Raw genomic sequence first — 22,820 nt, forward strand, 5'->3', positions numbered from 1 at the left:
CAATCACTCCCTTTCTCTCACATATTTCTGGTACTGAAATAGAACATGTTCCACTGTCTCCATCTCCTCCTGACAATGATCACACCTCCCAGTCGGATGTTTCCCCACCAATTTCAATGTGCTATTTAGCCTTGTGTGTCCCAGTCTTAGCCTTGTGACTACACTTTCCTCCCTTCTCTCTCGGTCTGAGGACCTCCCTGCCCCCACCTTTTCCTGGATTTTATACAGGAACGACAAATACACTGAAACAGTGACTGAGTTTATCAGGAAGTGTATAGGTGATGTTGTACCCACTGTGACTATTAAAACCTACCCTAACCAGAAACCGTGGATAGACGGCAGCATTCGCGCAAATCTAAAAGTGCGAACCACCGCATTCAACCATGGCAAGGTGACTGGGGATATGGCAGAATACAAACAGTGTAACTACTCACTCCGAAAGGCAATTAAACCTTCAAAACATCAGTATAGAGACAAAGTGGAGTCGCAATTCAACGGCTCAGACATGAGACGTATGTGGCAGGGTCTACAGACAATCACGGACTACAAAAAGAAAAGCAGCCACGTCGCCGACACCGATGTCTCGCTTCCAGACAAGCTAAACACCTTCTTCGCCCGCTTTGAGGATGCCACTGACGAGGCCCACTACCAAGTAATGTGGCCTCTCATTCTCCATGGGCGACGTGATTAAGACGTTTAAGCATGTTAACCCCCGCAAGGCTGCCGGCCCAGACCGCATCCCTAGCCTCGTCCTCAGAGCATGCGCAGACCAGCTGGCTGGTGTGTTTATGGACATATTCAATCTCTCCCTTTCCCAGTCTGCTGTTCCCACATGCTTCAAGATGGCCACGATTGTTCCTGTACCCAAGAAAGCAAAGGTAACTGAACTAAATGACTATCGCCCTGTAGCACTCACCTCTGTCATCATGAAGCGCTTTGAGAGACTAGTCAAGGATCATATCACCTCTACCTTACCTGTCACCCTAGACCCACTTCAATTTGCTTACCGCCCCAATAGATCCACAGATGATGCAATCGCCATCACACTGCCCTATCCCATCTGGACAAGAGGAATACCTATGTACGAATGCTGTTCATTGACTATAGCTCAGCATTCAACACCATAGTACCCTCCAAGCTCATCATTAAGCTCGAAGCCCTGGGTCTGAACCCCGCCCTATGCAACTGGGTCCTGGACTTCCTGACGGGCCGCCCCCAGGTGGTGAAGGTAGGAAACAACATCTCCACTTCGCTGATCCTCAACACTGGGGCCCCACAAGGGTGCGTGCTCAGCCCCCTCCTGTACTCCCCTCCTGTACTCCCTGTTCACCCATGGCTGCGTGGCCAAGCACGCCTCCAACTCAATCATCAAGTTTGCAGACGACACAACAGTAGTAGGCTTGACTACCAACAATGACGAGACCGCCTATAGGGAGGAGGTGAGGGCTCTGGGAGTGTGGTGCCAGGAAAATAACCTCTCACTCAACATCAACTAAACAAAGGAGATGATTGTGGACTTCAGAAAACAGCAGAGGGTGCACCCCCCTATCCACATCGACGGGACCGCAGTGGAGAAGGTGGAACACTTCAAGTTCCTTGGCGTACACATCACCGACAAACTGAAATGGTCCACCCACGCAGACAGTGTGGTGAAGAAGGCGCAACAACCTCAGGAGGCTGAAGAAATTCGGCTTAGCACCTAAAACCCTCACAAACTTTTACAGATGCACAATTGAGAGCATCCTGTCGGGCTGTATCACCTCCTGGTACGGCAACTGCACCGCCCACAACCGCAGGGCTCTCCAGAGTGTGGTGCGGTCTGCCGAACGCATTACCGGGGGCAAACTACCCGCCCTCCAAGACACATACAACACCCGATGTCACAGGAAGGCCAAAAAGATCATCAAGGACATCAACCACCCGAGCCACTGCCTGTTCACCCCTCTATCATCCAGAAGGCGAGGTCAGTACAGGTGCATCAAAGCTGGGACCGAGATAATGAAAAACAGCTTCTATCTCAAGGCCATCAGACTGTTAAATAGCCATCACTAGCACATTAGAGGCTGCTGCTGCCTATTGAAATCACTGGCCACTTTAAGAAATGGAACACTAGTCACTTTAATAATGTTTACATATCTTGCACTACTGATCTCATATGTATATACTGCATTCTATTCTATAATATTCTACTGTATCTTAGTCCATGCCGCTCTGTCATTGCTTGTCCATATATGTATATATTCTTAAATCCCATTCCTTACTAGTTTTGTGTGTATTGGGTATATGTTGTGAAATTGTTAGATATTACTGCACTGTCAAGCTAGAAGCACAAGCATTTCGCTACACCCGCTATAACATCTGCTAAACACGTGTAAGTGACAAATAAAACTTGATTTGATTTGATTTGAGGTGTCTTCCCTTGCTCTCCCTATTCCAAAACTCTTGCCACATATTTTTTACCACTGTTCTTATTAATCCCTTGGCTTCTGCTTTACTGATTGACAATTCTATCTCAACATTAGGATGGTTAAGAGCCTGCTTGGCAATAATATCCACTTCCTCATTCCCCTCTACTCCCACATGAGCTGGTACCCAGAGGAACATAACAAATATTGTGGTAGATTCAGTGTCAGCGGCTGTCAAATATCGCCCCCTAGCGTCAGTTTAAAGACCGCCTCCGCTTGTCTGTTTTCATTTTGAATGGGAAAAAGTGTATTTCTTACAGGCAGCATACCGTTTGTCGTTTCATAAATGCACTACCGAAAAAGACGGAGCTGACGTGTCAAATGTCTGTGTTGTCTACTATTGAATGATGAAACGTATAGCTATGCATTTCACCTGTACAGTTCCGGGGTAGAAGTTGGGTGCACCTGACCTATCTATTGTAGTACAGCTACAAAACTTTTCCGCAAGTCCCATGACAGGTGACGTCACCAGGAATGCAGGGAAGCGATGGATTGACCTGGATAAAGAGAAAGAAAGAGAAAGCTTGTCACAAACAATAAAGAGAGATTGATTGCAGGGATTAACTGTCGCGTCTCGGGATCATTTATTTCAGCGACAATGTCTGTGCTATTCTGTTGCCGCTGTGTCTCTCTTTCCGAAGACACGGACGAGGTACTGTATATGAGAACAGGAAAGAAACATGATTTATTGTCTGGGTTTGTTTACAGTAACAAGTAGAACAATTTTCTCCTGAGGGAGGCATTTGTGGAATCGGATACATACAAGCACATTATAATCACACATGCATTAGGCTACTTTCAAATAGGCGTGTTAAAAAACATATGTGTACAGCAAGCCAATAGTGCACTTAATGTATGACAAAACACGACTTACATGTTTTTGCATCAGGAAGTGTTATGCCACAATATTACCAACTGAATGAAGCACGGACTACTGAATAGAATAGGTATGTTGTTACAGTATTAGACATTGATCGGATTTGTATAACCAGCCCTATACCTCACTCACACATTGTGGAACGTGTGTGTGTTACAGAGACTGCCCCTACTGCACCCCAAGCTTCCAGAATCAGAGAAGCCAGAGTCGGCCAGACAGCCTCGACCAGCACCCACAGGTTCAATCACACATATTACCATCAAATTACAAGTGTGTATGTGTGTGTTATTGACTGTGTGTGTTTCAGTGAGTCGGAGTGGTCAGTTTGTCCCGAAGCGTGTGGGTGTAAAGGACTTGGACCAGCGGTTCTCTGATGTGGCCGAGACGTTCAACCAACAACAGGAGAGCTATGATATCATGAAGGAACGCATCATATCTTTCCGCCGCACTTATGACTGTAACAATGACAGCACCCTGACTCTGACCAGGTGTGTGAGGAAGATCAAGGAGGAGCACGGTGAGACACACACGCACACACACACACACAAACACACGCATGCATACACACACACACACACACACACACACTCACTCTCACACATATAGGCATAACAGAGCCATGCCCTTCTTTTCTCTCTCTCTCATGTATTTAACCTTCACTTAACCAGGTTAGTTTCGTTGAGATAAAAAACAATTTTCAAAAGAGACCTCTTCCTGTCCTTTTTTTTTATTACTTTTTTTAAATACTTATTTTCCACCATAATTTGCAAATAAATTCATTAAAAATCCTACAATGTGATTTTCTGGAATTATTTTTCTCAATTTGTCTGTCATAGTTGACGTGTACCTATGATGAAAATTACAGGCCTCTCTCATCTTTTTAAGTGGGAGAACTTGCACAATTGGTGGCTGACTAAATACTTTTTTCCCCCACTGTATATTGAGTATGTCTATAAACATGTTAGAGAAATTAGTTGTGATATATCCTGATGTATTCTGGACAGGAATTCCTAATCTAAATCCTAATCTAATCAAACACTGTGTTGATTAAACCACTATCGATGTTAGAGATCATGTTAGTGTTTTTTCTGTGTTAATATTGTATGTTATTGCATTTTATAACAAATTAAACCTGCACACTGTTGTTAGTGTCTTAAGGTTTGAATGAATATGTTTGAGTGACATAGCTGAGTATAAAAAATATATATTCCACACATCACAACCACCACTTAGCACACAGAGACTCCTTACTGGTACTGACAGGACCCTGCAGAAGGAGAAGGGGATGGAGGGAGGGGTAGGGAGAGGGAGGGAGAGACTGTGTGGGGGGTTAGGGGAGGGAGGGAGAGAGCGAGCGAGCAAGAGAGATGTGTGTGTGTGTGTGTGTGTGTGTTAAGAGAGGGAAAAAGGGAGATGAGAGGATGGAAGGAAAAGCTTTGCTACTGATATGTTGCTGCTGTACTGTGGACTAGGACATGCCAGTCAATAACTTACATAATGTATTAGTTCAAATGTTAAGTACTGCAATTATCTGAAGGCCTACTGTTTTTCTGCATCCATAACCTTTGCATGGCCATTAGCTATGCACCTCATACTGAGACTGGCAGACAGGCTTTTCCCAGGTTAATTATTATATCAACCTTATATAATTAACCAATAAGGCCCATACCACAGCTAAGGGCTGCTCTTACATTTTAATCATTTAGCAGACACTGTTATCCAGAGCGATTTACATGATATACCACGGCTGTCAGCCAATCAGCATTCAGGGCTCGAACTACCCAGTTTATAATTATTATTACAGGTCTACCGTTATATTCTTCCTCTTTATAAAATGACATAATGGGCCCTGCAGTAATAACCATACAATATACAATCCAGCATATTATAAATACATACCCTTTAAAGCTTTGACAACATAGGACACTTTCCCTTTTAAAATCACATATCAAAGTTTCATTACAAGTATCCGATATGATAGCTAAAACACAAAGGTCATAAATCATATAACTATGCCCATGATCTGACTGTCAAACAGCGATGACAGCGACGATCTACCCTATTTGTGAAAATTATTATGTCACGCCCCTACACCAAACTTAATTGGTCGCTATTTCTGGAGGCGCGGTTCTTACTTTTATACTGCTTAACCATTGGCATACAGGCCTGCCATTCCGAATTAGTCCTTCTCGAGTTCACACTAGTGTTGGCGAGCGGTGGGAGTAAATGAAAATTGAGGTTTTGATGTTGATTAATGATTTAGCTAGCTAGTGGCTTTAAGGAGTAATTGATATCTACCTATTTCTTCGGACGGAACAATAGCGGACTTGGAGACAAAGGAAATCCTGAGATAGCATGATAGTAAGTAAACAAACAACTTTGCAGCTAGCTAGTTCGTCTTCTTGGAGAGCGCTTTCTGCATGCACATTTTCAGTTTGAAACCTGACTGAGTCGGCTAGAGATTCTGTCGAGCTCGGAAGCATATAGCTAGATCTGCTACTAGTGACCTCACACAAAGTAGTTTGCGATAACAGTTAGATAGCTGCAGTAGGTAGGTAGCGAGCTTGTTGATTTCTGTAGACCGGACTTGCGAAGCTGTGTGGGAAGTGAAGGATCTTGCCAGATAGCATCTAGCTAGGCAACTGACAGGCGTGAAGTGAAACTCACAATTTGCACCTAGTTCCGTGACTACGTTGGCCAGCAGGCTAGCTAGCTAGTTTAGCTGTCATTGGCCTGAAAAGCCCAGGACAAGTAGCTTCCTTAGCCAGACTGCTGTCAAAAAGTTTGTCCCTCAGCTCGTCCTCTGGTCAGCTAGCTAGCAAGTACACCTAGTCTAATTTCAAGCATTACCCTTTTCAGTCAATCAGTCTCCACAATCAGTCTCCACATGATGTAGCTAAATGATGATGATGTTTATAGTGATGGTCTACTATCTACTGCATAGTGTTTCTGCCGGTGGATATTGTGGCTGTACACTGATCAATAGTCCTGTAGGATCGATCTGCGGTGGACACCACATATACATAAGTTAGGTGAGTGTGTACCTGAGGCTTTAGTCAGTTGTGTCTGTGTTTGCTCTGTCAAGCATGTTTGATTAAAATCCTTTGTTTTATTATTAATGTTGCTGTTACACACACAACCTAGAGGGTGTGTGTGTGTGTGTGTGTGTGTGTGTGTGGTGTGTGTGTGTGTAGGTTGAGTAATGCATTGTTCAGATTTTTTGCAATAACTGACATGTGACGCAGCTTTCCTCAGTAAAGCCCTAGACACGGCTCTCACCAGTGTGTGTATGTGTGTGTGCCCTAATGCAGTGGAACCTCTGCAGGATGGTGTGCACACACACACACACACACACACACACAGTCCCTCTGCTATACAGAATGATAGGACAGTTTGCCAAACAGCAGTATGAGGAGAGAGCTCTCTGTAAATATGATCCGAGCCTATAGTTACCTGAGACAGAGGGGGATGAAGAGAGAGAAAGCGAGTGAGAGTCAAAGAGGGAGAGAGAAAAGGAGTGTAGGCTGCTATAAGAGGATTCCAGCCTGTCAGCTCTCTCTCTCTCAGAACCCACAGCTATCAGACCACACACACAGCTACTAATAACAGAGTTAGGCATACTACTGCTGCTGGCAGAGAAACTACTGCGGGGGGGGGGGCTTCAGATTCTGCAGAATAGGGGGATTGAGAGATGAGGAGAGGAAGTCCAGGAGGAAGTAAGAGGTTAGGAAAGCAGGGGCATTATTTACAAAGGAGAGGGAGATCTGCTAGGATTGGGTGTGTACTCGTGTGAGTGAGTATGAGGATAATGTCGTTTGGGGATAATATAGACTATTTTCAGGACATTCCTTCAGCTCATTTGGGCTACAGCGCTCTCTTTCTCTCTTCTCTGTTTCCTCTAGGGCATGGCACAATTATATGACTGCCATTAGTGTGTGTTTTACCCCGCAACACAGGAAAAAGCGGTTCGGCAGCTCTTTCTTCTCTCCAAAACAGGGTGTTCTGATTGGTCCATTCACTTCCTGGCTTTTGCTCTGGTCTGATAACATGCCAGAGGAGCCCTTGGCTTGCCCTGTCCATTTTCACAGAACTTGTTCACATCCTGGATTTATAAGGAAAAGGACTGGTGTAAGAAATATGGTGGAAACTTGCTTTGAACACGATTAGCCCTTGCTTACACCAACCCATTGCTTTTAAGTGCGTGGGGTGGGGAGGAGTGCATACTTTGGGAGAAAGGACAGGGAATTGGGACGCATCAGCGTGAGTTGGCCTATGTATTGGAAAGAGACGTCATAGTGAGTGAGTTGTCTGGGAGGAGTGGATGTGTCTGTTCTGTGTGCGTTGGTATACAGTCTTGCGATAAAATATATCCTGCTGACAGCACAGTAAGTAGTGTTTGTGTGTGTGTTGTGTAATAACGTTGATTCAGATTAGTTTGTTCTCCAGTTAGCCAGTGTATGTGATTGGCTGTGCTGTGTGTTAGCTTGTCTCTGATAGGCTGTGTGTATAGGACAAGGTGATGGTATTGGTACTGTGATCGATGGAGCAGAAACTACTACTGTGGAGCTAGCATCCACCTGGAGTGTGTGTGGCTGGCCTATTGATGTTTAAGGTTGTGTTTGTTTGGCTGCTACTCTTGTTTGGGCTTACTGTACCACTCGTACAAAACACAACACACAACACAACACACACAGAGGATTAGAAGTGTAAACTAGCAGAGGAATGTGTTGTTTAAATAGAGAGGATTATGAGGAGAGGCTGCCTGTTTTAAGCTCTGTGGTAGGAACCTAGAGGTCAGTGTGTGTTTGTGTGTGAGACTGTGAATGGAGTGTATGAGACCGTGAATGGAGTGTTTGTAATTGCAGCTAGAACTGGTTGGCAGGCTCTTTGAAACAGGTTTTGTGAAACGTGGAGGTGAATTTTAGAATACACACACACGCTCACGTTCCTGTTTGGTTTTGGGCAATATTGACCAGCCGTATTTTTGTGCATTAACATTTCCATCGGTAAAATGCAATTGTGTTCATTGTCCGTAGCTTATGCCTGCCCATACTATAACCTCACTGGCCACCAGGGGGCACTCTGTTCACAACGTTGACATCAGCAAACCTCTCGCCCACACGACGCCATACACATGGTCTGTGGTTGTGAGGCCGGTTGGACATACTGCCAAAATCTCTAAAATGACTTATGGTAGAGAAATGATCATTACCGGTACATTCTCTGACAACAGCTCTGGTGTACATTCCTGCAGTCAACATGCCAATTGCACGCTCCCTCAACTTGAGACATCTGTGTCATTGTGTTGTGTGACAAAAGTGCACATTTAAGAGTGGCCTTTTATTGTCCCCAGCACAAGGTGCACCTGTGTAATGATCATGCTGTTTAATCAGCTTCTTGATATACCAAACCTGTCAAGTGGATGGATTTATCTTGGAAAGGGGAAATGCTCACTAGCAGGGATGTAAACAAATTTGTGCACAACATTTGAGAGAAATAAGCTTTTTGTGCGTATGGAACATTTCTGTGATCATTTATTTCAGCTCATGAAACATGGGACCAACACTTTACATGTTGCATTTATATTTTTGTTCAGTATAGTTAGATGGGTGATCCGCCGTTACCATGGTCAACGTTTGGTCGTTATGTGTTCTAGACTAGTAGGCCAGATCTGAGCTCATGGAAACACACTGTAGATGGATGATATTTACATGATTCATCTAGCTCTGTTTATACCATACAAGGAGCTGTATGTGTGTGTGTGTGTGTGTGTGTGTGTGTGTGTGGTCTCGTGGAACCAGACCAATGTGTCGTGTTTGTGTGACGTCACATGTGAATGTAGTGCTGTACTTCATTGTATTGAACAAACATATTCAATCCATGAGGGGAGAGATGGAAGGAGAGCAAGGTGGGAGGGGGAGGGATGGGGGAGTGGGGGGCTTAGCACTGTTTTCCTCCCTTTCTCTCTCTCTCACTCACACACACACACACACACACACACTCTTATGTAACTGCGGGAGAGCCTGAAGTAACATTATAAAGAGAGAGCGCGAGGGAGAGTGCTGTTGATAATGAGAGAGGTGAGAAACAGCAGAGATTGTGTGAAGCTGTGACTAAGGGAGAGGGAGGGAAAGAAAGATGGACTTTGGATTGTGTGTCTGTCTGTTTGTCTGTAAGTGTATTAACAACAGTCTCTCTTTTTGCTTCCCAGGTATAGGTGTGTCCACAGCAGCAGATGAGGGAAGATGTTGGCTATGGACCAAGGAGTGGTGGAGGAGTGGCTGTCAGAGTTTAAGGTGTGTGTGTGTCTGTCAGTCAGGTTTTCCGTTAGCCGGTAATAGACGGCTTTTGCCCCCCCCCCCCAAAAAAAAATGAAAATTGGTGCCGGCTAATTGTCCAGGAGAAGGGAAAAAATCCCATTGCAAAAGAATGATTTTTGGCCTATTCATTGATTAAATACATTTGACCAGTCTTATCGGTCTACAGGTTAATTTGCATAATTTAGTGGAATTAAATTGGTGTGTATTTTTGTTAGTCATTATGTATCTTATCTGTCAGACAGCGCGAGAGCTGCTGCTACAGCTCATCACAGCTTGTTCGTTGCTTTTATAAGCCCAATCATTACACAACAATTGCAAATGCATTTGCATGTTTAAAACAGTTTTGATGGCCACGATTACAAATATATACTATTTTTATTTCTCAACTGGTAATTGAAGCTCGCTTCCCATTCGCCATTCAAGTACATGGGCAATGGTAGGCAGGCTTTAGTTCATCACACACCGCTTTACAATGAGCTGGAGGCAGTATGCATTTTGAAAACATATTCTTAATAGTTTGAAACCTGAACATTTTACTTCATATTATGAGGCATGTCTTACCATGCCTCAAAGTAGCCTATAGCCACAATTATTTTATAAAGACTTCCATATGCCATTGAAACCAGTAGCCTATTTCTCTCATGTTCTATTGGTTTTCAAATCAACTTTCATTGTCTAGTATCCAAACTTCCATCCTAGTCATATTGGCAACCAATGCTAGTTGTAGCATCTTTGGATCTTCCCCCTTTCTACATTTCTAACTGATATTTTCATCTCTGTAACATGAAACTGCTTGCATGTGCGATGTGCTTTTGACAACTGTTTTCCCTCTAATTGCATTATGGAACAAACATTCGCGCATAGCCTGCTGCCGTGTGTGCATTGCTGCGCTTATACTGTGAAGAAATAAGAGTTTATCAACATTTGAAGCTAAACGCTCTGATCTGTTGCATCAGACTGTTTTTTAAAGGTGTTTTGGTGTAGCCTAGGCCTACTGGTTATGTGCATTTTGGGATCTATTGTCCCACATCTGTCCCAGAGTCTGTTTGGAATAGGCTATTTCTTTCTCGCACAGAACGACAAGCTGACCAATAGAATATATATTTTCTACTATGGGGGCTAGTAGATTGAGATAGGCTAGTGATTTTGCTGTTCGTTACTCATCTTGTTGGCTGAGGAAAATGTGGACAGTTATTCTAACATTCTAACATCTTTAAAGTATGCATCAGAATTCGGTAAGAAGGAAGCACGTGGTTGCATCCTCAAGTTGCATGTTCTTTTAAGATGCATTACCATAATATAAATGGGATTTCTTTCACTGAGCACTGTGGATGGACGCCCTAATCATGTTATGCACCCAATTCATATGGGTCCAGTAAGTTCAATTCTGCCGGTCAAATGTCTGATGCCACATTTTCCTAACGGAAACCCTGGTGTGTGTGTGTTAGGGGAGAGCCAGTGTCACTGTCTCATCATCAGTATTCACTGTATCTCTGTCTGTCAGCACACACACATCACTACTTATCACTGTCTCTCTCACACACACACACACACAAACGTACACAAACGTACACTCCTCAACTGGCAGCTTCATTAAATAGTACCCGCAAAACACCAGTCTCAACATCAACAGTGAAGAGGCGACTCTGGGATGCTGACCTTCTAGGCAGAGTTGCAAAGAAAAAGCCATATCTCAGACTGGCCAATAAAAATAAAAGATTAAGATGGGCAAAAGAACACAGACACTGGACTTTTTCTTTGCAACTCTGCCTAGGTCAGCATCCCAGAGTCGCCTCTTCACTGTTGACGTTGAGACTGGTGTATTGCGGGTACTATTTAATGACGCTGCCAGTTGAGGACCTGTGAGGCGTCTGTTTCTCAAACTAGACACTGTAATGTATTTGTCCTCTTGCTCAGTTGTGCACCGGGGCATCCCATTCCTCTTTCTATTCTGGTTAGAGCCAGTTTGCGCTGTTCTGTGAAGGGAGTAGTACACAGCGTTGTACAAGATCTTCAGTTTCTTGGCAATTTCTCGCATGGAATAGCCCTCATTTCTCAGAACAAGAATAGACTGATGAGTTTCAGAAGAAAGTTCTTTGTTTCTGGCCATTTTGAGCCTGTATTTGAACCCACAATTGCTGATGCTCCAGATACTCAACTAGTCTCAAGAAGGCCAGTTTTATTGCTTCTTTAATCAGCACAACAGTTTCAGTTGTGCTAACATAATTGCAAAAGGGTTTTCTAATGATCAATTAGCCTTTTAAAATGATAAACTTGGATTAGCAAACACAACGTGCCATTGGAACACAGGACTGATGGTTGCTGATAATGGGCCTCTGTATGCCTATGTAGATATTCCATTAAAAATCAGCCGTTTCCAGCTACAATAGCCATTTACAACATTAACAATGTCTACACGGTATTTCTGATCAATTTGATGTTATTGTAATGGACAAAAAAATTGCTTTTCTTTCGAAAACAAGGAAATGTCTAAGTGACCCCAAACTTTTGAACGGTAATGTAGATGTGTGTGATTAGTACACACATAGTTACCTGTTATTTCAAGGTTGCTCCGGGTACAGAGTGTTGATCTGTGTGATTGTGTATAGACCCTCCCTGACAGTGCTGTGTCCAGCTACGCAGCGTCTCTGAAGGAGAAAGGCTCCCTGGTCCCAGCGCTCTACAAAGTCATCAGAGAGAACTATAGTGACGTACGTACTACACACACGCACGTACAACGTTAATGCACACACTGATGCAATCCGGTTCCACTAGCATTGCTACATTCTGCAAAAATGCTCGCCAGGAGCTTCTGGACTAAATATCCAGCTGATGAAACACCAACAACCTAGGTATATAACAAAACTAAGCTAAAACTTATAAAAGTGAACTATCCCTCAAACCCTCTCCTCTATTTCTCTCTTCTAGCTGTTGGAGCCAGTGTGTCACCAGTTGTTTGAGTTCTATCGTAGCGGAGAGCCGCGGCTGCAGCGGTTTGTGCTCCAGTTCCTCCCTGAGCTGCTCTGGTCCCTCCTCCTGGCTCCGTCTGCAGCCAGGGACCCACACACCTCTGGCTGTATAGAGGCCCTGCTACTGGGGATATATAATCTGGTGAGATGCACACTCTCTCACAAACACGCCCACAGTCTCACTCACACACACACACACACACAACTAAGGAGGGTGTGGGGGGGTTAGCATAGCAATTAGGGCTTTTTCTCTCTATCACTGTCTCTCTCTCTCTCTCTCTCTCTCTCTCTCTCTCTCTCTCTCTCAGAATAGCAGAGTAGGTCAGCTGTCATTCAGCATCCTGTCCCAGCTATTACTCATCCTGACATTAACAGCTCTGACATCGCCTAACAGGCCTTTAAACACACATACACTCACAGACAGACAGACATCACTCAGACACTGCAGAGCTTTAAGGCGCACTCTTAAAATTGCTTTTATTTCCCTCACTCACACACTGACTCTCTCTCTCTCTCTCTCTCTCTTTCTTTCTCTCTGTAGGAGATTGTAGATAAGGATGGACAGAGTAAAGTCCTTTCTTTCACTGTCCCCTCCCTCTCCAAACCCTCAGTCTACCACGAGGTAAGTACACCTTTCAAGTCAGTCTTTCTCTATGAACAATGGTATATGGATGGAGTTGGCTAGCTATTAAATCCTCCCTAGATGAAGGTTTCTAATCCATGACCATCCTTAAATAACTTTCTATAGATCAAGATAATAATATGAATAAACCTTTCCCCCAGCCCTCCACCATTGGCTCCCTGGCATTGACGGAAGGGGCTCTAGCCAATCATGGGCTGAGTAGAGTGGTGTACAGCGGGCCTCACCTACAGAGAGAAACCTTCACGGCTCAGAACAGGTCAGACAGAGAGTTATGGTTGAATTGGAGCTGGGCTGCAGTGTGATATATTCGTTTTATGGCTATTTTGCTGTAGTGCAGAAAATCTTGGTTTGTTTTAACGTTGCATTGTGTGTGTGTGTGTGTGTAGGTTCGAGGTGCTGACCTTCCTGCTGCTGTGTTACAATGCAGCTCTCAGCTACATGACCTCCTCATCTCTGCAGTCCCTCTGCCAGCTCAGCTCCAGGTAACACACACACTCTCCTGCCAGCTCAGCTACAGGTAACACACACACTCTCCTGCCAGCTCAGCTACAGGTAACACACACACTCTCCTGCCAGCTCGGCTCCAGGTAACACACACACTCTCCTGCCAGCTCGGCTCCAGGTAACACACACACTCTCCTGCCAGCTCAGCTACAGGTAACACACACACTCTCCTGCCAGCTCAGCTACAGGTAACACACACACTCTCCTGCCAGCTCGGCTCCAGGTAACACACACACTCTCCTGCCAGCTCAGCTCCAGGTAACACACACACTCTCCTGCCAGCTCAGCTCCAGGTAACACACACACTCTCCTGCCAGCTCGGCTCCAGGTAACACACACACACTCTCCTGCCAGCTCGGCTCCAGGTAACACACACACTCTCCTGCCAGCATCCGCTTATTTGATCCTCTTAAAGACTTTAGCGGAGAACTGGGCGAAGATACTAGCGCTTTCCCGAGAGCCTGGGACACACACGAGGTCTCTGTCTGAGGAGTTGTTAATCTGCAGGCTGTGGTTGAGCATCAGTGTGATGAACACTGAGCTAAAGAGGCACGGAGAGGTGATCAGCTCACTGCAGTTCTACTGGTTAAAAACATGCAGGCAGGTGCCGCTTTAACTTAGAGGAATCTGGCTGCTTGAAGTAATACAGTTATATACAAGTAATAGAGTTCTTTGCCTTCAAAAAATAACCCATCAAAACATAACAGTATATTATGGATGGTATGGATTTTTGAAATCGTACTGGTCTTTTATTTATTTTTAAATGTTTCTCAAAGCTTGCCATTTGTGTTCTGGTTGGTTGACTGTACTGTGATTGGTTGAATGACTGTATTCTCTGTTGTGTGATTGGTCTACAGGGTGTGTATCTGTGGTTACCCGCGGCAACAGCTAAGGAGGTATAAAGGCATCAGCTCTCGTCTGACCGTCACCTCTGAGTTCCTGGTCCAACTCCTCACTGGGATACACTATGCACTGTGAGAACACACACACAGTATCCCTAACCTCCGACGCCTGATTTTAACCATGAACCCAACCCTGTGAACAAGAGGGTTGATTAGTTTGTGTGTGCGCGTGTGTTCCAGGTGTAATGGGGAGATGGACCTGGGTTCCAAGGCACTGGATGATGTTCTGTACCGAGCTCAGCTAGAACTGTTCCCTGAAGCTCTACTGGTGGGTGACATCACACACAAACACACACAGGTGTGTGCCAGGACACCGACCTCTCCCATGTCATGTCACCAGAGTGTGTGGTGCCTGTAATCCCACAGTGTTAAAACATTGAGATGTTAATCTGTAATCCTGAAGGCTGCTACTATATCAAACAGCAGGCAGCGGTTGTTCAACAGTACCGTGTACACACACACACACACACACACACACGGCATCCCGTGGTTGTTGTCAATACTTAACATTGTGTGTGTTGTTTAGGTGGGTAATGCCATCAAGTCGTCCCAACAGTGTGCAGCACTAAAAACTGGCGCTAGTAAAGAAGGAGCACGCAGCATTCAGGTGGAGATCACTCCTACTTCCTCTAGGTATGTATATACTCTATATCTACACAGTATACTTCCTCTAGGTACATACAGTATGTGTGTGTATATACAGTGCCTTCAGAAAGTATTCATACCCTTTGACTTATTCCACATGTTGTTGTGTTCCAGCCTGAATTCACAATGGATTACATTTATTATCACTCTCACCCATCTACACACAATATCCCATAATAAAAAATATTATTTGTTTTATTTTATTTTTTGTGTAAGTGATATACAGAAATGTCTCATTTATACTGAACAAAGATATAAACGCAACATGCAAGAAATTCAAATATTTTACTGAGTTACAGTTCATATAAGGAAATCAGTCAGTTGAAATAAATTCACTAGACCCTACTCTATGGATTTCACATGACTGGGAATACAGATATGCATCTGTTGGTCACAGATACTTAAAAAAAATGGGCCTCACAATGGGCCTCAGGATCAGGTCACGGTATCTCTGTGCAATCAAATTGCCATCGATAAAATGCAATTGTGTTTGTTGTCCGTAGTTTATGCCTGCCCATACAATAACCCCACTGCCACCATGGGGCACTCTGTTCACAACGTTGACATCAGCAAACCGTTCACCCACACGACGCCATACACATGGTCTGCGGTTGTGAGGCTAGTTGGACATACTGCCAAACATTCCATTCTCTGGCAACAGCTCTGGTGGACATTCCTGCAGTCAGCAAAACTTGAGACATCTGTGGTATTGTGTTGTGTGACAAAAATGCATATTTTAGAGTGCCCTTTTATTGTCCCCAGCACAAGGTGCACCTGTGTAATGATCATGCTGTTTAATCAGCTTCTTGATATGCCACACCTGTCAGGTGGATTAATTATCTTGGCAAAGGAGAAATGCTCACTAACAGGGATGTAAACAAATTTGTGCACAACATTTGAGAGAAATAAGATTTTTGTGCCTATGGAACATTGCTGGGATCTTTTATTTCAGCTCATGAAACATGGGACCAACACTTTACACGTTGCCTTTATATTTTTGTTCAGTACATAAGTATTCACACCCCTGAGTCAATACTTTGGCAGCGATTATAGCTGTGAGTCTTTCTGGGTAAGTCTCTAAGAGCTTTCCACACCTGGATTGTGTAACATTTGTCCATTATTCTTTTCAAAATTCTTCAAGCTCTGTCAAATTGGTTGTTGATCATTGCTAGACAACCATTTTCAGGTCTTGCCATAGATTTTCAAGTAGATTTAAGTCAAAACTGTAAATCGGCCTCTCAGGAACATTCACTTTTCTTGGTAAGCAACTCCAGTGTATATTTGGCCTTGTGTTTTAGGTTATTTTCCTGCTGAAAGGTGACTTAATCTCTGTGTCTGGTGGAAAGCAGTTAATTGCTTTTCCACATTTTTAGCAGTATTACTTTAGTGCCTTGTTGTAAACAGGATGCATGTTTTGGAATATTTTTAGTCTGTACAGGCTTCCTTCTTTTCCCTCTGTCCATTAGGTTAGTACTGTGGCGTAACTACAATGTTGTTGATCCATTCTCAGTCTTCTCCTATCACAGCCATTAAACTCTGTAACTGTTATAAAGTCACCATTGGCCTCATGGTGGAATCCCTGAGCGGTTCCCTTCCTCTCCGGCAACTGAGTTAGGAAGGACGCCTGTACAGTATCTTTGTAATGACTGGGTGTATTGATCCACCATCCAAATTGTAATTAATAACTTCACCATGCTGAAAGGGATATTCAATGTCTGCTTTTTTTTTTTTTTTTTACCCATCTACCATTAGGTGCCCTTCTTTGCGAGGCATTGGAAAACCTCCCTGGTCTTTGTGGTTGAATCTGTGTTTGAAATTCACTGCTCGACTCCGGGACCTTACAATTATCTGTATGTGTGGGGTACAGAGATGAGGTAGTCATTAACAAATCATGTTAAACACTATTATCGCACACAGACCATGCAACTTATTATGTGACTTGTTAAACACATTTTTACTCCTGAACTTATTTAGGCTTGCCATAACAAAGGGGTTGAAGGCTTATTGACTCAAAACATTTCAGCTTTTCATTTTTAATTCATTTGTAAGAATTTCAAAAAACATAATTCCACTTTGACATTATGGGGTATTGTGTGTAGGTCAGTAATCCATTTTAAATTCAGGCTGTAACACAACAAAATGTGGAAAAAGTCAAGGGCTGTGAATACTTTCTCTACACAGTATACTTCCTCTAGGTACATACAGTATATACTCTCTATATCTACCCATATCCATTTTGATCTATAGTTATAGGTTCATAGATTGATCGTTATTTTTTAGTGGAAAATTATATTTTGGATTTTCACATTGCACTCAATAACAGTTTAATGTAAGAATTTGATCAATATTGGTTTTTGATGGATGGTGATGATTTTGATAGACAGCATTTTATATCGATTTTTCCTGTTTATCTCTTTTGAACTACTAATAATTGAATGTGAATTCCGTCCTGTAGGATTTCACGGAATGCAGTCACATCACTCTCTATCAGAGGACACCGCTGGAAAAGACATGGTAAGGCACACGCACACACACACACACTCACATACATACATACACACACACACACACACACAGAGGACTGGGTTTAGAAACGCTAACCTAGAGTCAGTAGGGTATCTGGCCAATTCTCTGTAGCTAGTCTAGTGATTATAGACATTAGGCTGTCTGTCTGTAGTGGTCTGTCTGCAATAAGAGGGCATCAGTACCAGATCCTTCCCACCCAGCTCTACTGACTACTCTGTCCCGGAGTTCAGCATGCCATGGGTTCTCCACATCAGGACATTTATTTAGTTACTCATCATTCACTACATCACTGCTCATCTGTCTCCATATTGTTCTGTAGACATTATCACTGTCTATACATGTTACCTAGACATTATCACTGTCTATACATGTTACCTAGACATTATCACTGTCTATACATGTTACCTAGACATTATCACTGTCTATACATGTTACCTAGACATTATCACTGTCTATACATGTTACCTAGACAAGTTATTATGTTTTTACATGTTTACTGTCTATACATGATCACGGTCTCATCTGTTTGCATAGTTTACTGTATGCATTATTATACATGCATGTACATTGTCACAGTCTGCATTTGCAGTATCACTATACTCTGTATACTGTGTGATCATCATGATTTTGTCTAGGATTTTTTGTGTCATCTGTTTTGTGTGTGTGTGTGTGTGTGTGTGTGTGTGTGTGTGTGTGTGTCTCATCTGTGTATCTGTGTTTTATATCTGTCTCCATCTCCATGACCCCAGAGTCCCAGGAGGTCAGTGTAGACAGTGACCCGGCGACCCCTGGAGGTCAAGGGTCATCCATCCCAGAGATCAGTGTGACGATGCCCAACGGAGACTCTCTACGACCCCGTGACCCCCGACCTTTAACCCAGCCCGAGCCTGAGCCACTGGGGTCAGCCTCAGAGGTCAGCCCCACCCACGACCCAAGTCCTAGGGGTCAGGAGGTCAGGAGGCAGAAGTCTGTGAGGCGATTGGTGGACGAGGGTTCTGGGCCCTCCTCCGCAGGGAGGGCCCAGTACTAAGACCCTCCCCATCCCCGGGGTAACCTAGGTAACAGTGTGTGGAGGCGTGGTCTTCTCTAAGCATGACGGCTGATTGGTTGGCTGACTAACTTTCGTCGCGATGCGTTGCTTCCTGATATGTCCTCCGATTTCTCCTCCGATTTGCTGTGTGAGATCCCGTCTTCTTCCTCCTCATCACTCACTCCATCCTTTTTCCATCTGTTCTCCATTCACTGTGTGTGTGTGTGTGTGTGTGTGTGGAGGTATTTTGGTCTCTAAAACGCCTAGCTCCAACACATCACTGGGTTGCCGGGGGAGACAGACTGCTTTCTCCTGATTGGTTAGCTGCAGCAGCTGAGGAGGATAGGCAACTCTGGAATGGCCATTGGTCTCTTCCCCAGTATTTATTTAGTTTTAATTTCATTATGTATATCAGTTCAGTGTGTCTGAAGGACCTGCCTATCTGTCTGTCTGCTAGTATAAGATAGTAGCTAGTTGTCAGATGAGGGTTGTTAGCTGTGTGTGTGTGTGTGTGTGTGGTGGGTATGTGTGTTGCTTTCTGCAACTCCTGCTGCCCTGACCTCTGCCTGTTGCTGACCTCAGATAACTGCTAACTGGTGATACCTGGTAAGTTAACTGATCGTAGCACCACTAACTGTTATCACACGTAGTACAGCTGAATGGCAACCACTGCTTGAAGTGGAATGTAAAAAGGTGCCTTCATTCACTATCAGGGTCAGCACCAGCCCACTTCAACCACTGCTGGTTGGCTAACCCTCTGTCCTGTCCTGTCCTGTAGCCTGCTCTACTATTCTACTGTCTGTCGTTTAATGATAACTAACTCCTCTCTCTCCCTCCCCCCTCTTCATCCCCCTCTCTCTCTGGCTCTCCCTCCCTCCCTCCTCTCTCTCTAGACGCAGTGGATTTGGGTTCCCCGGATGAGTTGATGAATATCTCTGAAGTGGACGAAGGGGTGTGGCCTACAGGAGGGGCCGGCCCAGACTCCCTGACTCCGCCCACCATCACTATCAGCAACAGTGTTACCCCTGGGGTGGGAGGGGCCAAGACAGGAAGCAGGAAGTGGCATCTAGGCGGATGGTCGCATAAGGAGAAGGAGGCTTGTCCTCCAGGGGGGCAGACCCTGGGCGAGAACCTGGATCTGTCAATCAAACGTCTGACGCTGACGTCCAGCCAATCGGTGCCCAAGGGGCCGAGCCACAGTGCACTGAGCAGCCTATCGCGTACGGCCAGCGCCGTGTTCTCACGCTCCTTCGAGGGAAACAATACTGGGGGTATCCGTGGCAACCCAGAGGCTGGCCGCTATTCGTGCAGTGGCAGCCTGCAGGAGGAGGAGCTAGGCTATCTAAGCCCCACCCCCAAACACACCCAGCGCTCGCCCAGCATCAGCGTGCACTTTAGGAGCGACCTGTGAACCCTGACCTCTCACCCCCATCTCAACCCTCTAACCCCATGCCCCTGTACCTGTGACCTGTGACCTGTACTCCAAGCCTGCCAGTAGAACTGGAACACATTCCCTCTTATCCCCCGCCTCTCCTCACCATCCCCCTTTCTTTCCTCTCCATACCGTTCTTCATCTCTCCCTCTTCTTCTTCAGTAGGACAGCTGCCCCCTCCAGAGACAGGCTTCTCTTCTCCCCCTCCTCTCTCTCCAATGCGAGAGCCTGGTGTGAGACAGCAGGGAGCCTGGGTCCATCCCTCTGCCCTGGAACTACAGAACCACCTGACAGATCTGCAGACTGTGGACGCAGTAACTCACTACAACTGTTTTCTGAGAGGGTTTGGAAATGGAGTATTTAAAAGACTCTTGTTTGTCCTGTTTGGCTTTCTGTACATCCCTCCTGACCACGCCCACATCAGCGGGCAAGTACTGTGTGAGTGTGAATGCATGCGAGCGTTAGCGACTGTTTTTAGAATAAAGGTTGTTGAATGCTGCAATGAACAAGGTGTGATACTCCCAAAAACAAAATGAAAATAACTACAGTCTCTAGTGAAACTTTTAAGATGCCCCCCTTTCCTCCTTACACATCATGCAATAGGCCCTAGTGACTAGTGTTTGAATGAACCTAACACAATGTGACCTCCACACGCCCGGTGCCATAGCAACTATTTATTCATCCAGTCTGAATAATTCTGCATCCCACGAAATGATTAAATGACAGACTGCAAAAATGATAGAAACCAAAAATAATCATTAAAGTCTTTCATGTTTACATGTGAAAAGTATTGATTGATGATGTCATCCTACTAGAAGCAATATTTATCTTTATTTTCTCTCTGATCAGATCAAACAAGCTGATTGGGGTTGTTATGTTTCTGATCAATAAATGTATTGGGGCGGGTTTATTATGTTGTATGATAATGTATAAACTGTTTGTATGATGTAAACTGTGGTATTTTCCTATGACAGAGACTTGGGTTTTTAAATATAGATGCAACAATATATCAAACGCAGTGGGGTGCCTACCTGCTTACGGTATTGATATGCGTAAGCAGGAAGTCACCCCGTTGTCGATTCTGATGTCATATTGCTGCGTCTATCTTTAACTGTGGTGTTCTATGTACGGCAGACAGTGGTTATAAATGTGGTATTTTCCTACGAGAGGGAGGGAGAGACAGTTGTTGTTCTAGTTGTATTGAATCTCCATAGTGTTAAAGCACAAGAACCCAACCCAACCCAACCCTGCATGACATGTGCCTGATGGCCAAACCACACCACCACCATCCCGAACACACCCCTAGGCCTAGGAGTATTGGGTATAGGGGCTAGGGAATATTGTTAGGCCTATACAAGCTAGGGAATAGGTTTATAGGGGTTGGTTTGGGATTAGGCCTGTAAACACTGTCCTCTCTTCCAATCCCCTCCCACTCTGAAGTGTCAGTATAGTAATCTTGTGTTTAATTGGTTGATCTTTATTGAGTGATTGGTAGATTATTTTTATTAGATGTTAACATGAACTTTACTGTGTTTGTCTGTTCTCTGGTTCATCATCACCTGCTTTATAGCATAATGGAAATTGAGGATACAGACATAAAGAACACGCAACCTTTGAGGAGAGGCGCACTGTTGACTGGCGGAACATTTAAGTCAAAACGATTGCACGAAAGTCACACTCCTCTCTCCATTTGGTGGCAATGAAGTTCACTGCAGTGCAGATGGAGAGAACAGTGTTGGGTATCCGTAGGTCATCAGACAACACTGTTGTTTCCTACTGGACATCTGAATGCAGAATAAAGTCTGCCCTTCTGGAACCTTTGTTCTAGAACCAGTGTTCTATCATTCTGTCAGTGTTCTAGATCTGTTTTATATTCATACATTTACATTTACATTTTAGTCATTTAGCAGACGCTCTTAACCAGAGCGACTTACAGGAGCAATTAGGGTCAAGTGCCTTGCTCAAGGGCACATTAACGTCATTTAGCAGACGCTCTTAGCCAGAGCGACTCACAAATTGGTACGTTCACCCTATAGCCAGTGGGATAACCACTTTACAATTTGGGGGGTTAGAAGGATTACTTTATCCTATCCCAGGTATTCCTTAAAGAATGTTTCTGTATTCTGTTGCTTAACTGCATGTCATGAATCTGTACATATTGTTTTTGGACTTCAGTTGTTGGTTTGGCCTTTCTGTCTGAAGATAACTCACTGCTAGAGCTACTCTCTCTGAGAATAAAGTTGTTCTATATTTCACTATATGTCTGACCCTGTTCTTCATCATACACACACACACACACACACACACATTTATTTTACTATCCTTGTGGGGACCAAATTCCCATTCAAAATCCTATTTTCCTAAACCTCTAACCTTAACCTAAGCCTAAACCTAATTGTAACCCTAAACCCAAGCCTAAAATAGCATTTTTCCTCTTCCCACATGTCTGAATTTTCATTGTTTTGCTATCCTTGTGAGAACACATGGATAGTAAAAGTAAAAACAAT

General features: G+C 44.2%; 1 protein-coding gene across 6 annotated transcripts; it reads left to right on the forward strand.

Annotated features, from left to right (window-relative positions):
- Positions 1–5,531: 5,531 nt before the first annotated feature.
- Positions 5,532–22,259, forward strand: fam126a (family with sequence similarity 126 member A). 6 transcript variants are annotated; one of them, XM_041903537.2, is made up of 13 exons: positions 5,532–5,703; positions 9,554–9,638; positions 12,272–12,373; positions 12,591–12,773; positions 13,173–13,253; positions 13,415–13,530; positions 13,661–13,756; positions 14,636–14,752; positions 14,861–14,978; positions 15,207–15,313; positions 17,781–17,839; positions 18,601–18,764; positions 19,775–19,892. In XM_041903537.2, the coding sequence occupies exons 2-13, from the start codon at positions 9,588–9,590 to the stop codon at positions 19,805–19,807; spliced, it is 1,227 nt and encodes a 408-aa protein (XP_041759471.1). In that variant the 5' UTR covers positions 5,532–5,703; positions 9,554–9,587; the 3' UTR covers positions 19,808–19,892. The 6 variants fall into 6 exon arrangements, with proteins under 6 accessions (XP_041759471.1, XP_041759470.1, XP_041759466.1 ...); XM_041903536.1 differs by having other exon boundaries at positions 18,601–18,909; positions 19,775–19,859; XM_041903532.2 differs by lacking the exon at positions 18,601–18,764 and having other exon boundaries at positions 19,775–22,259.
- The last annotated feature ends 561 nt before the right edge of the window (positions 22,260–22,820 follow it).

Source organism: Coregonus clupeaformis, chromosome 17 (assembly GCF_020615455.1).
Source record: "Coregonus clupeaformis isolate EN_2021a chromosome 17, ASM2061545v1, whole genome shotgun sequence".
NCBI lineage: Eukaryota > Metazoa > Chordata > Actinopteri > Salmoniformes > Salmonidae > Coregonus > Coregonus clupeaformis.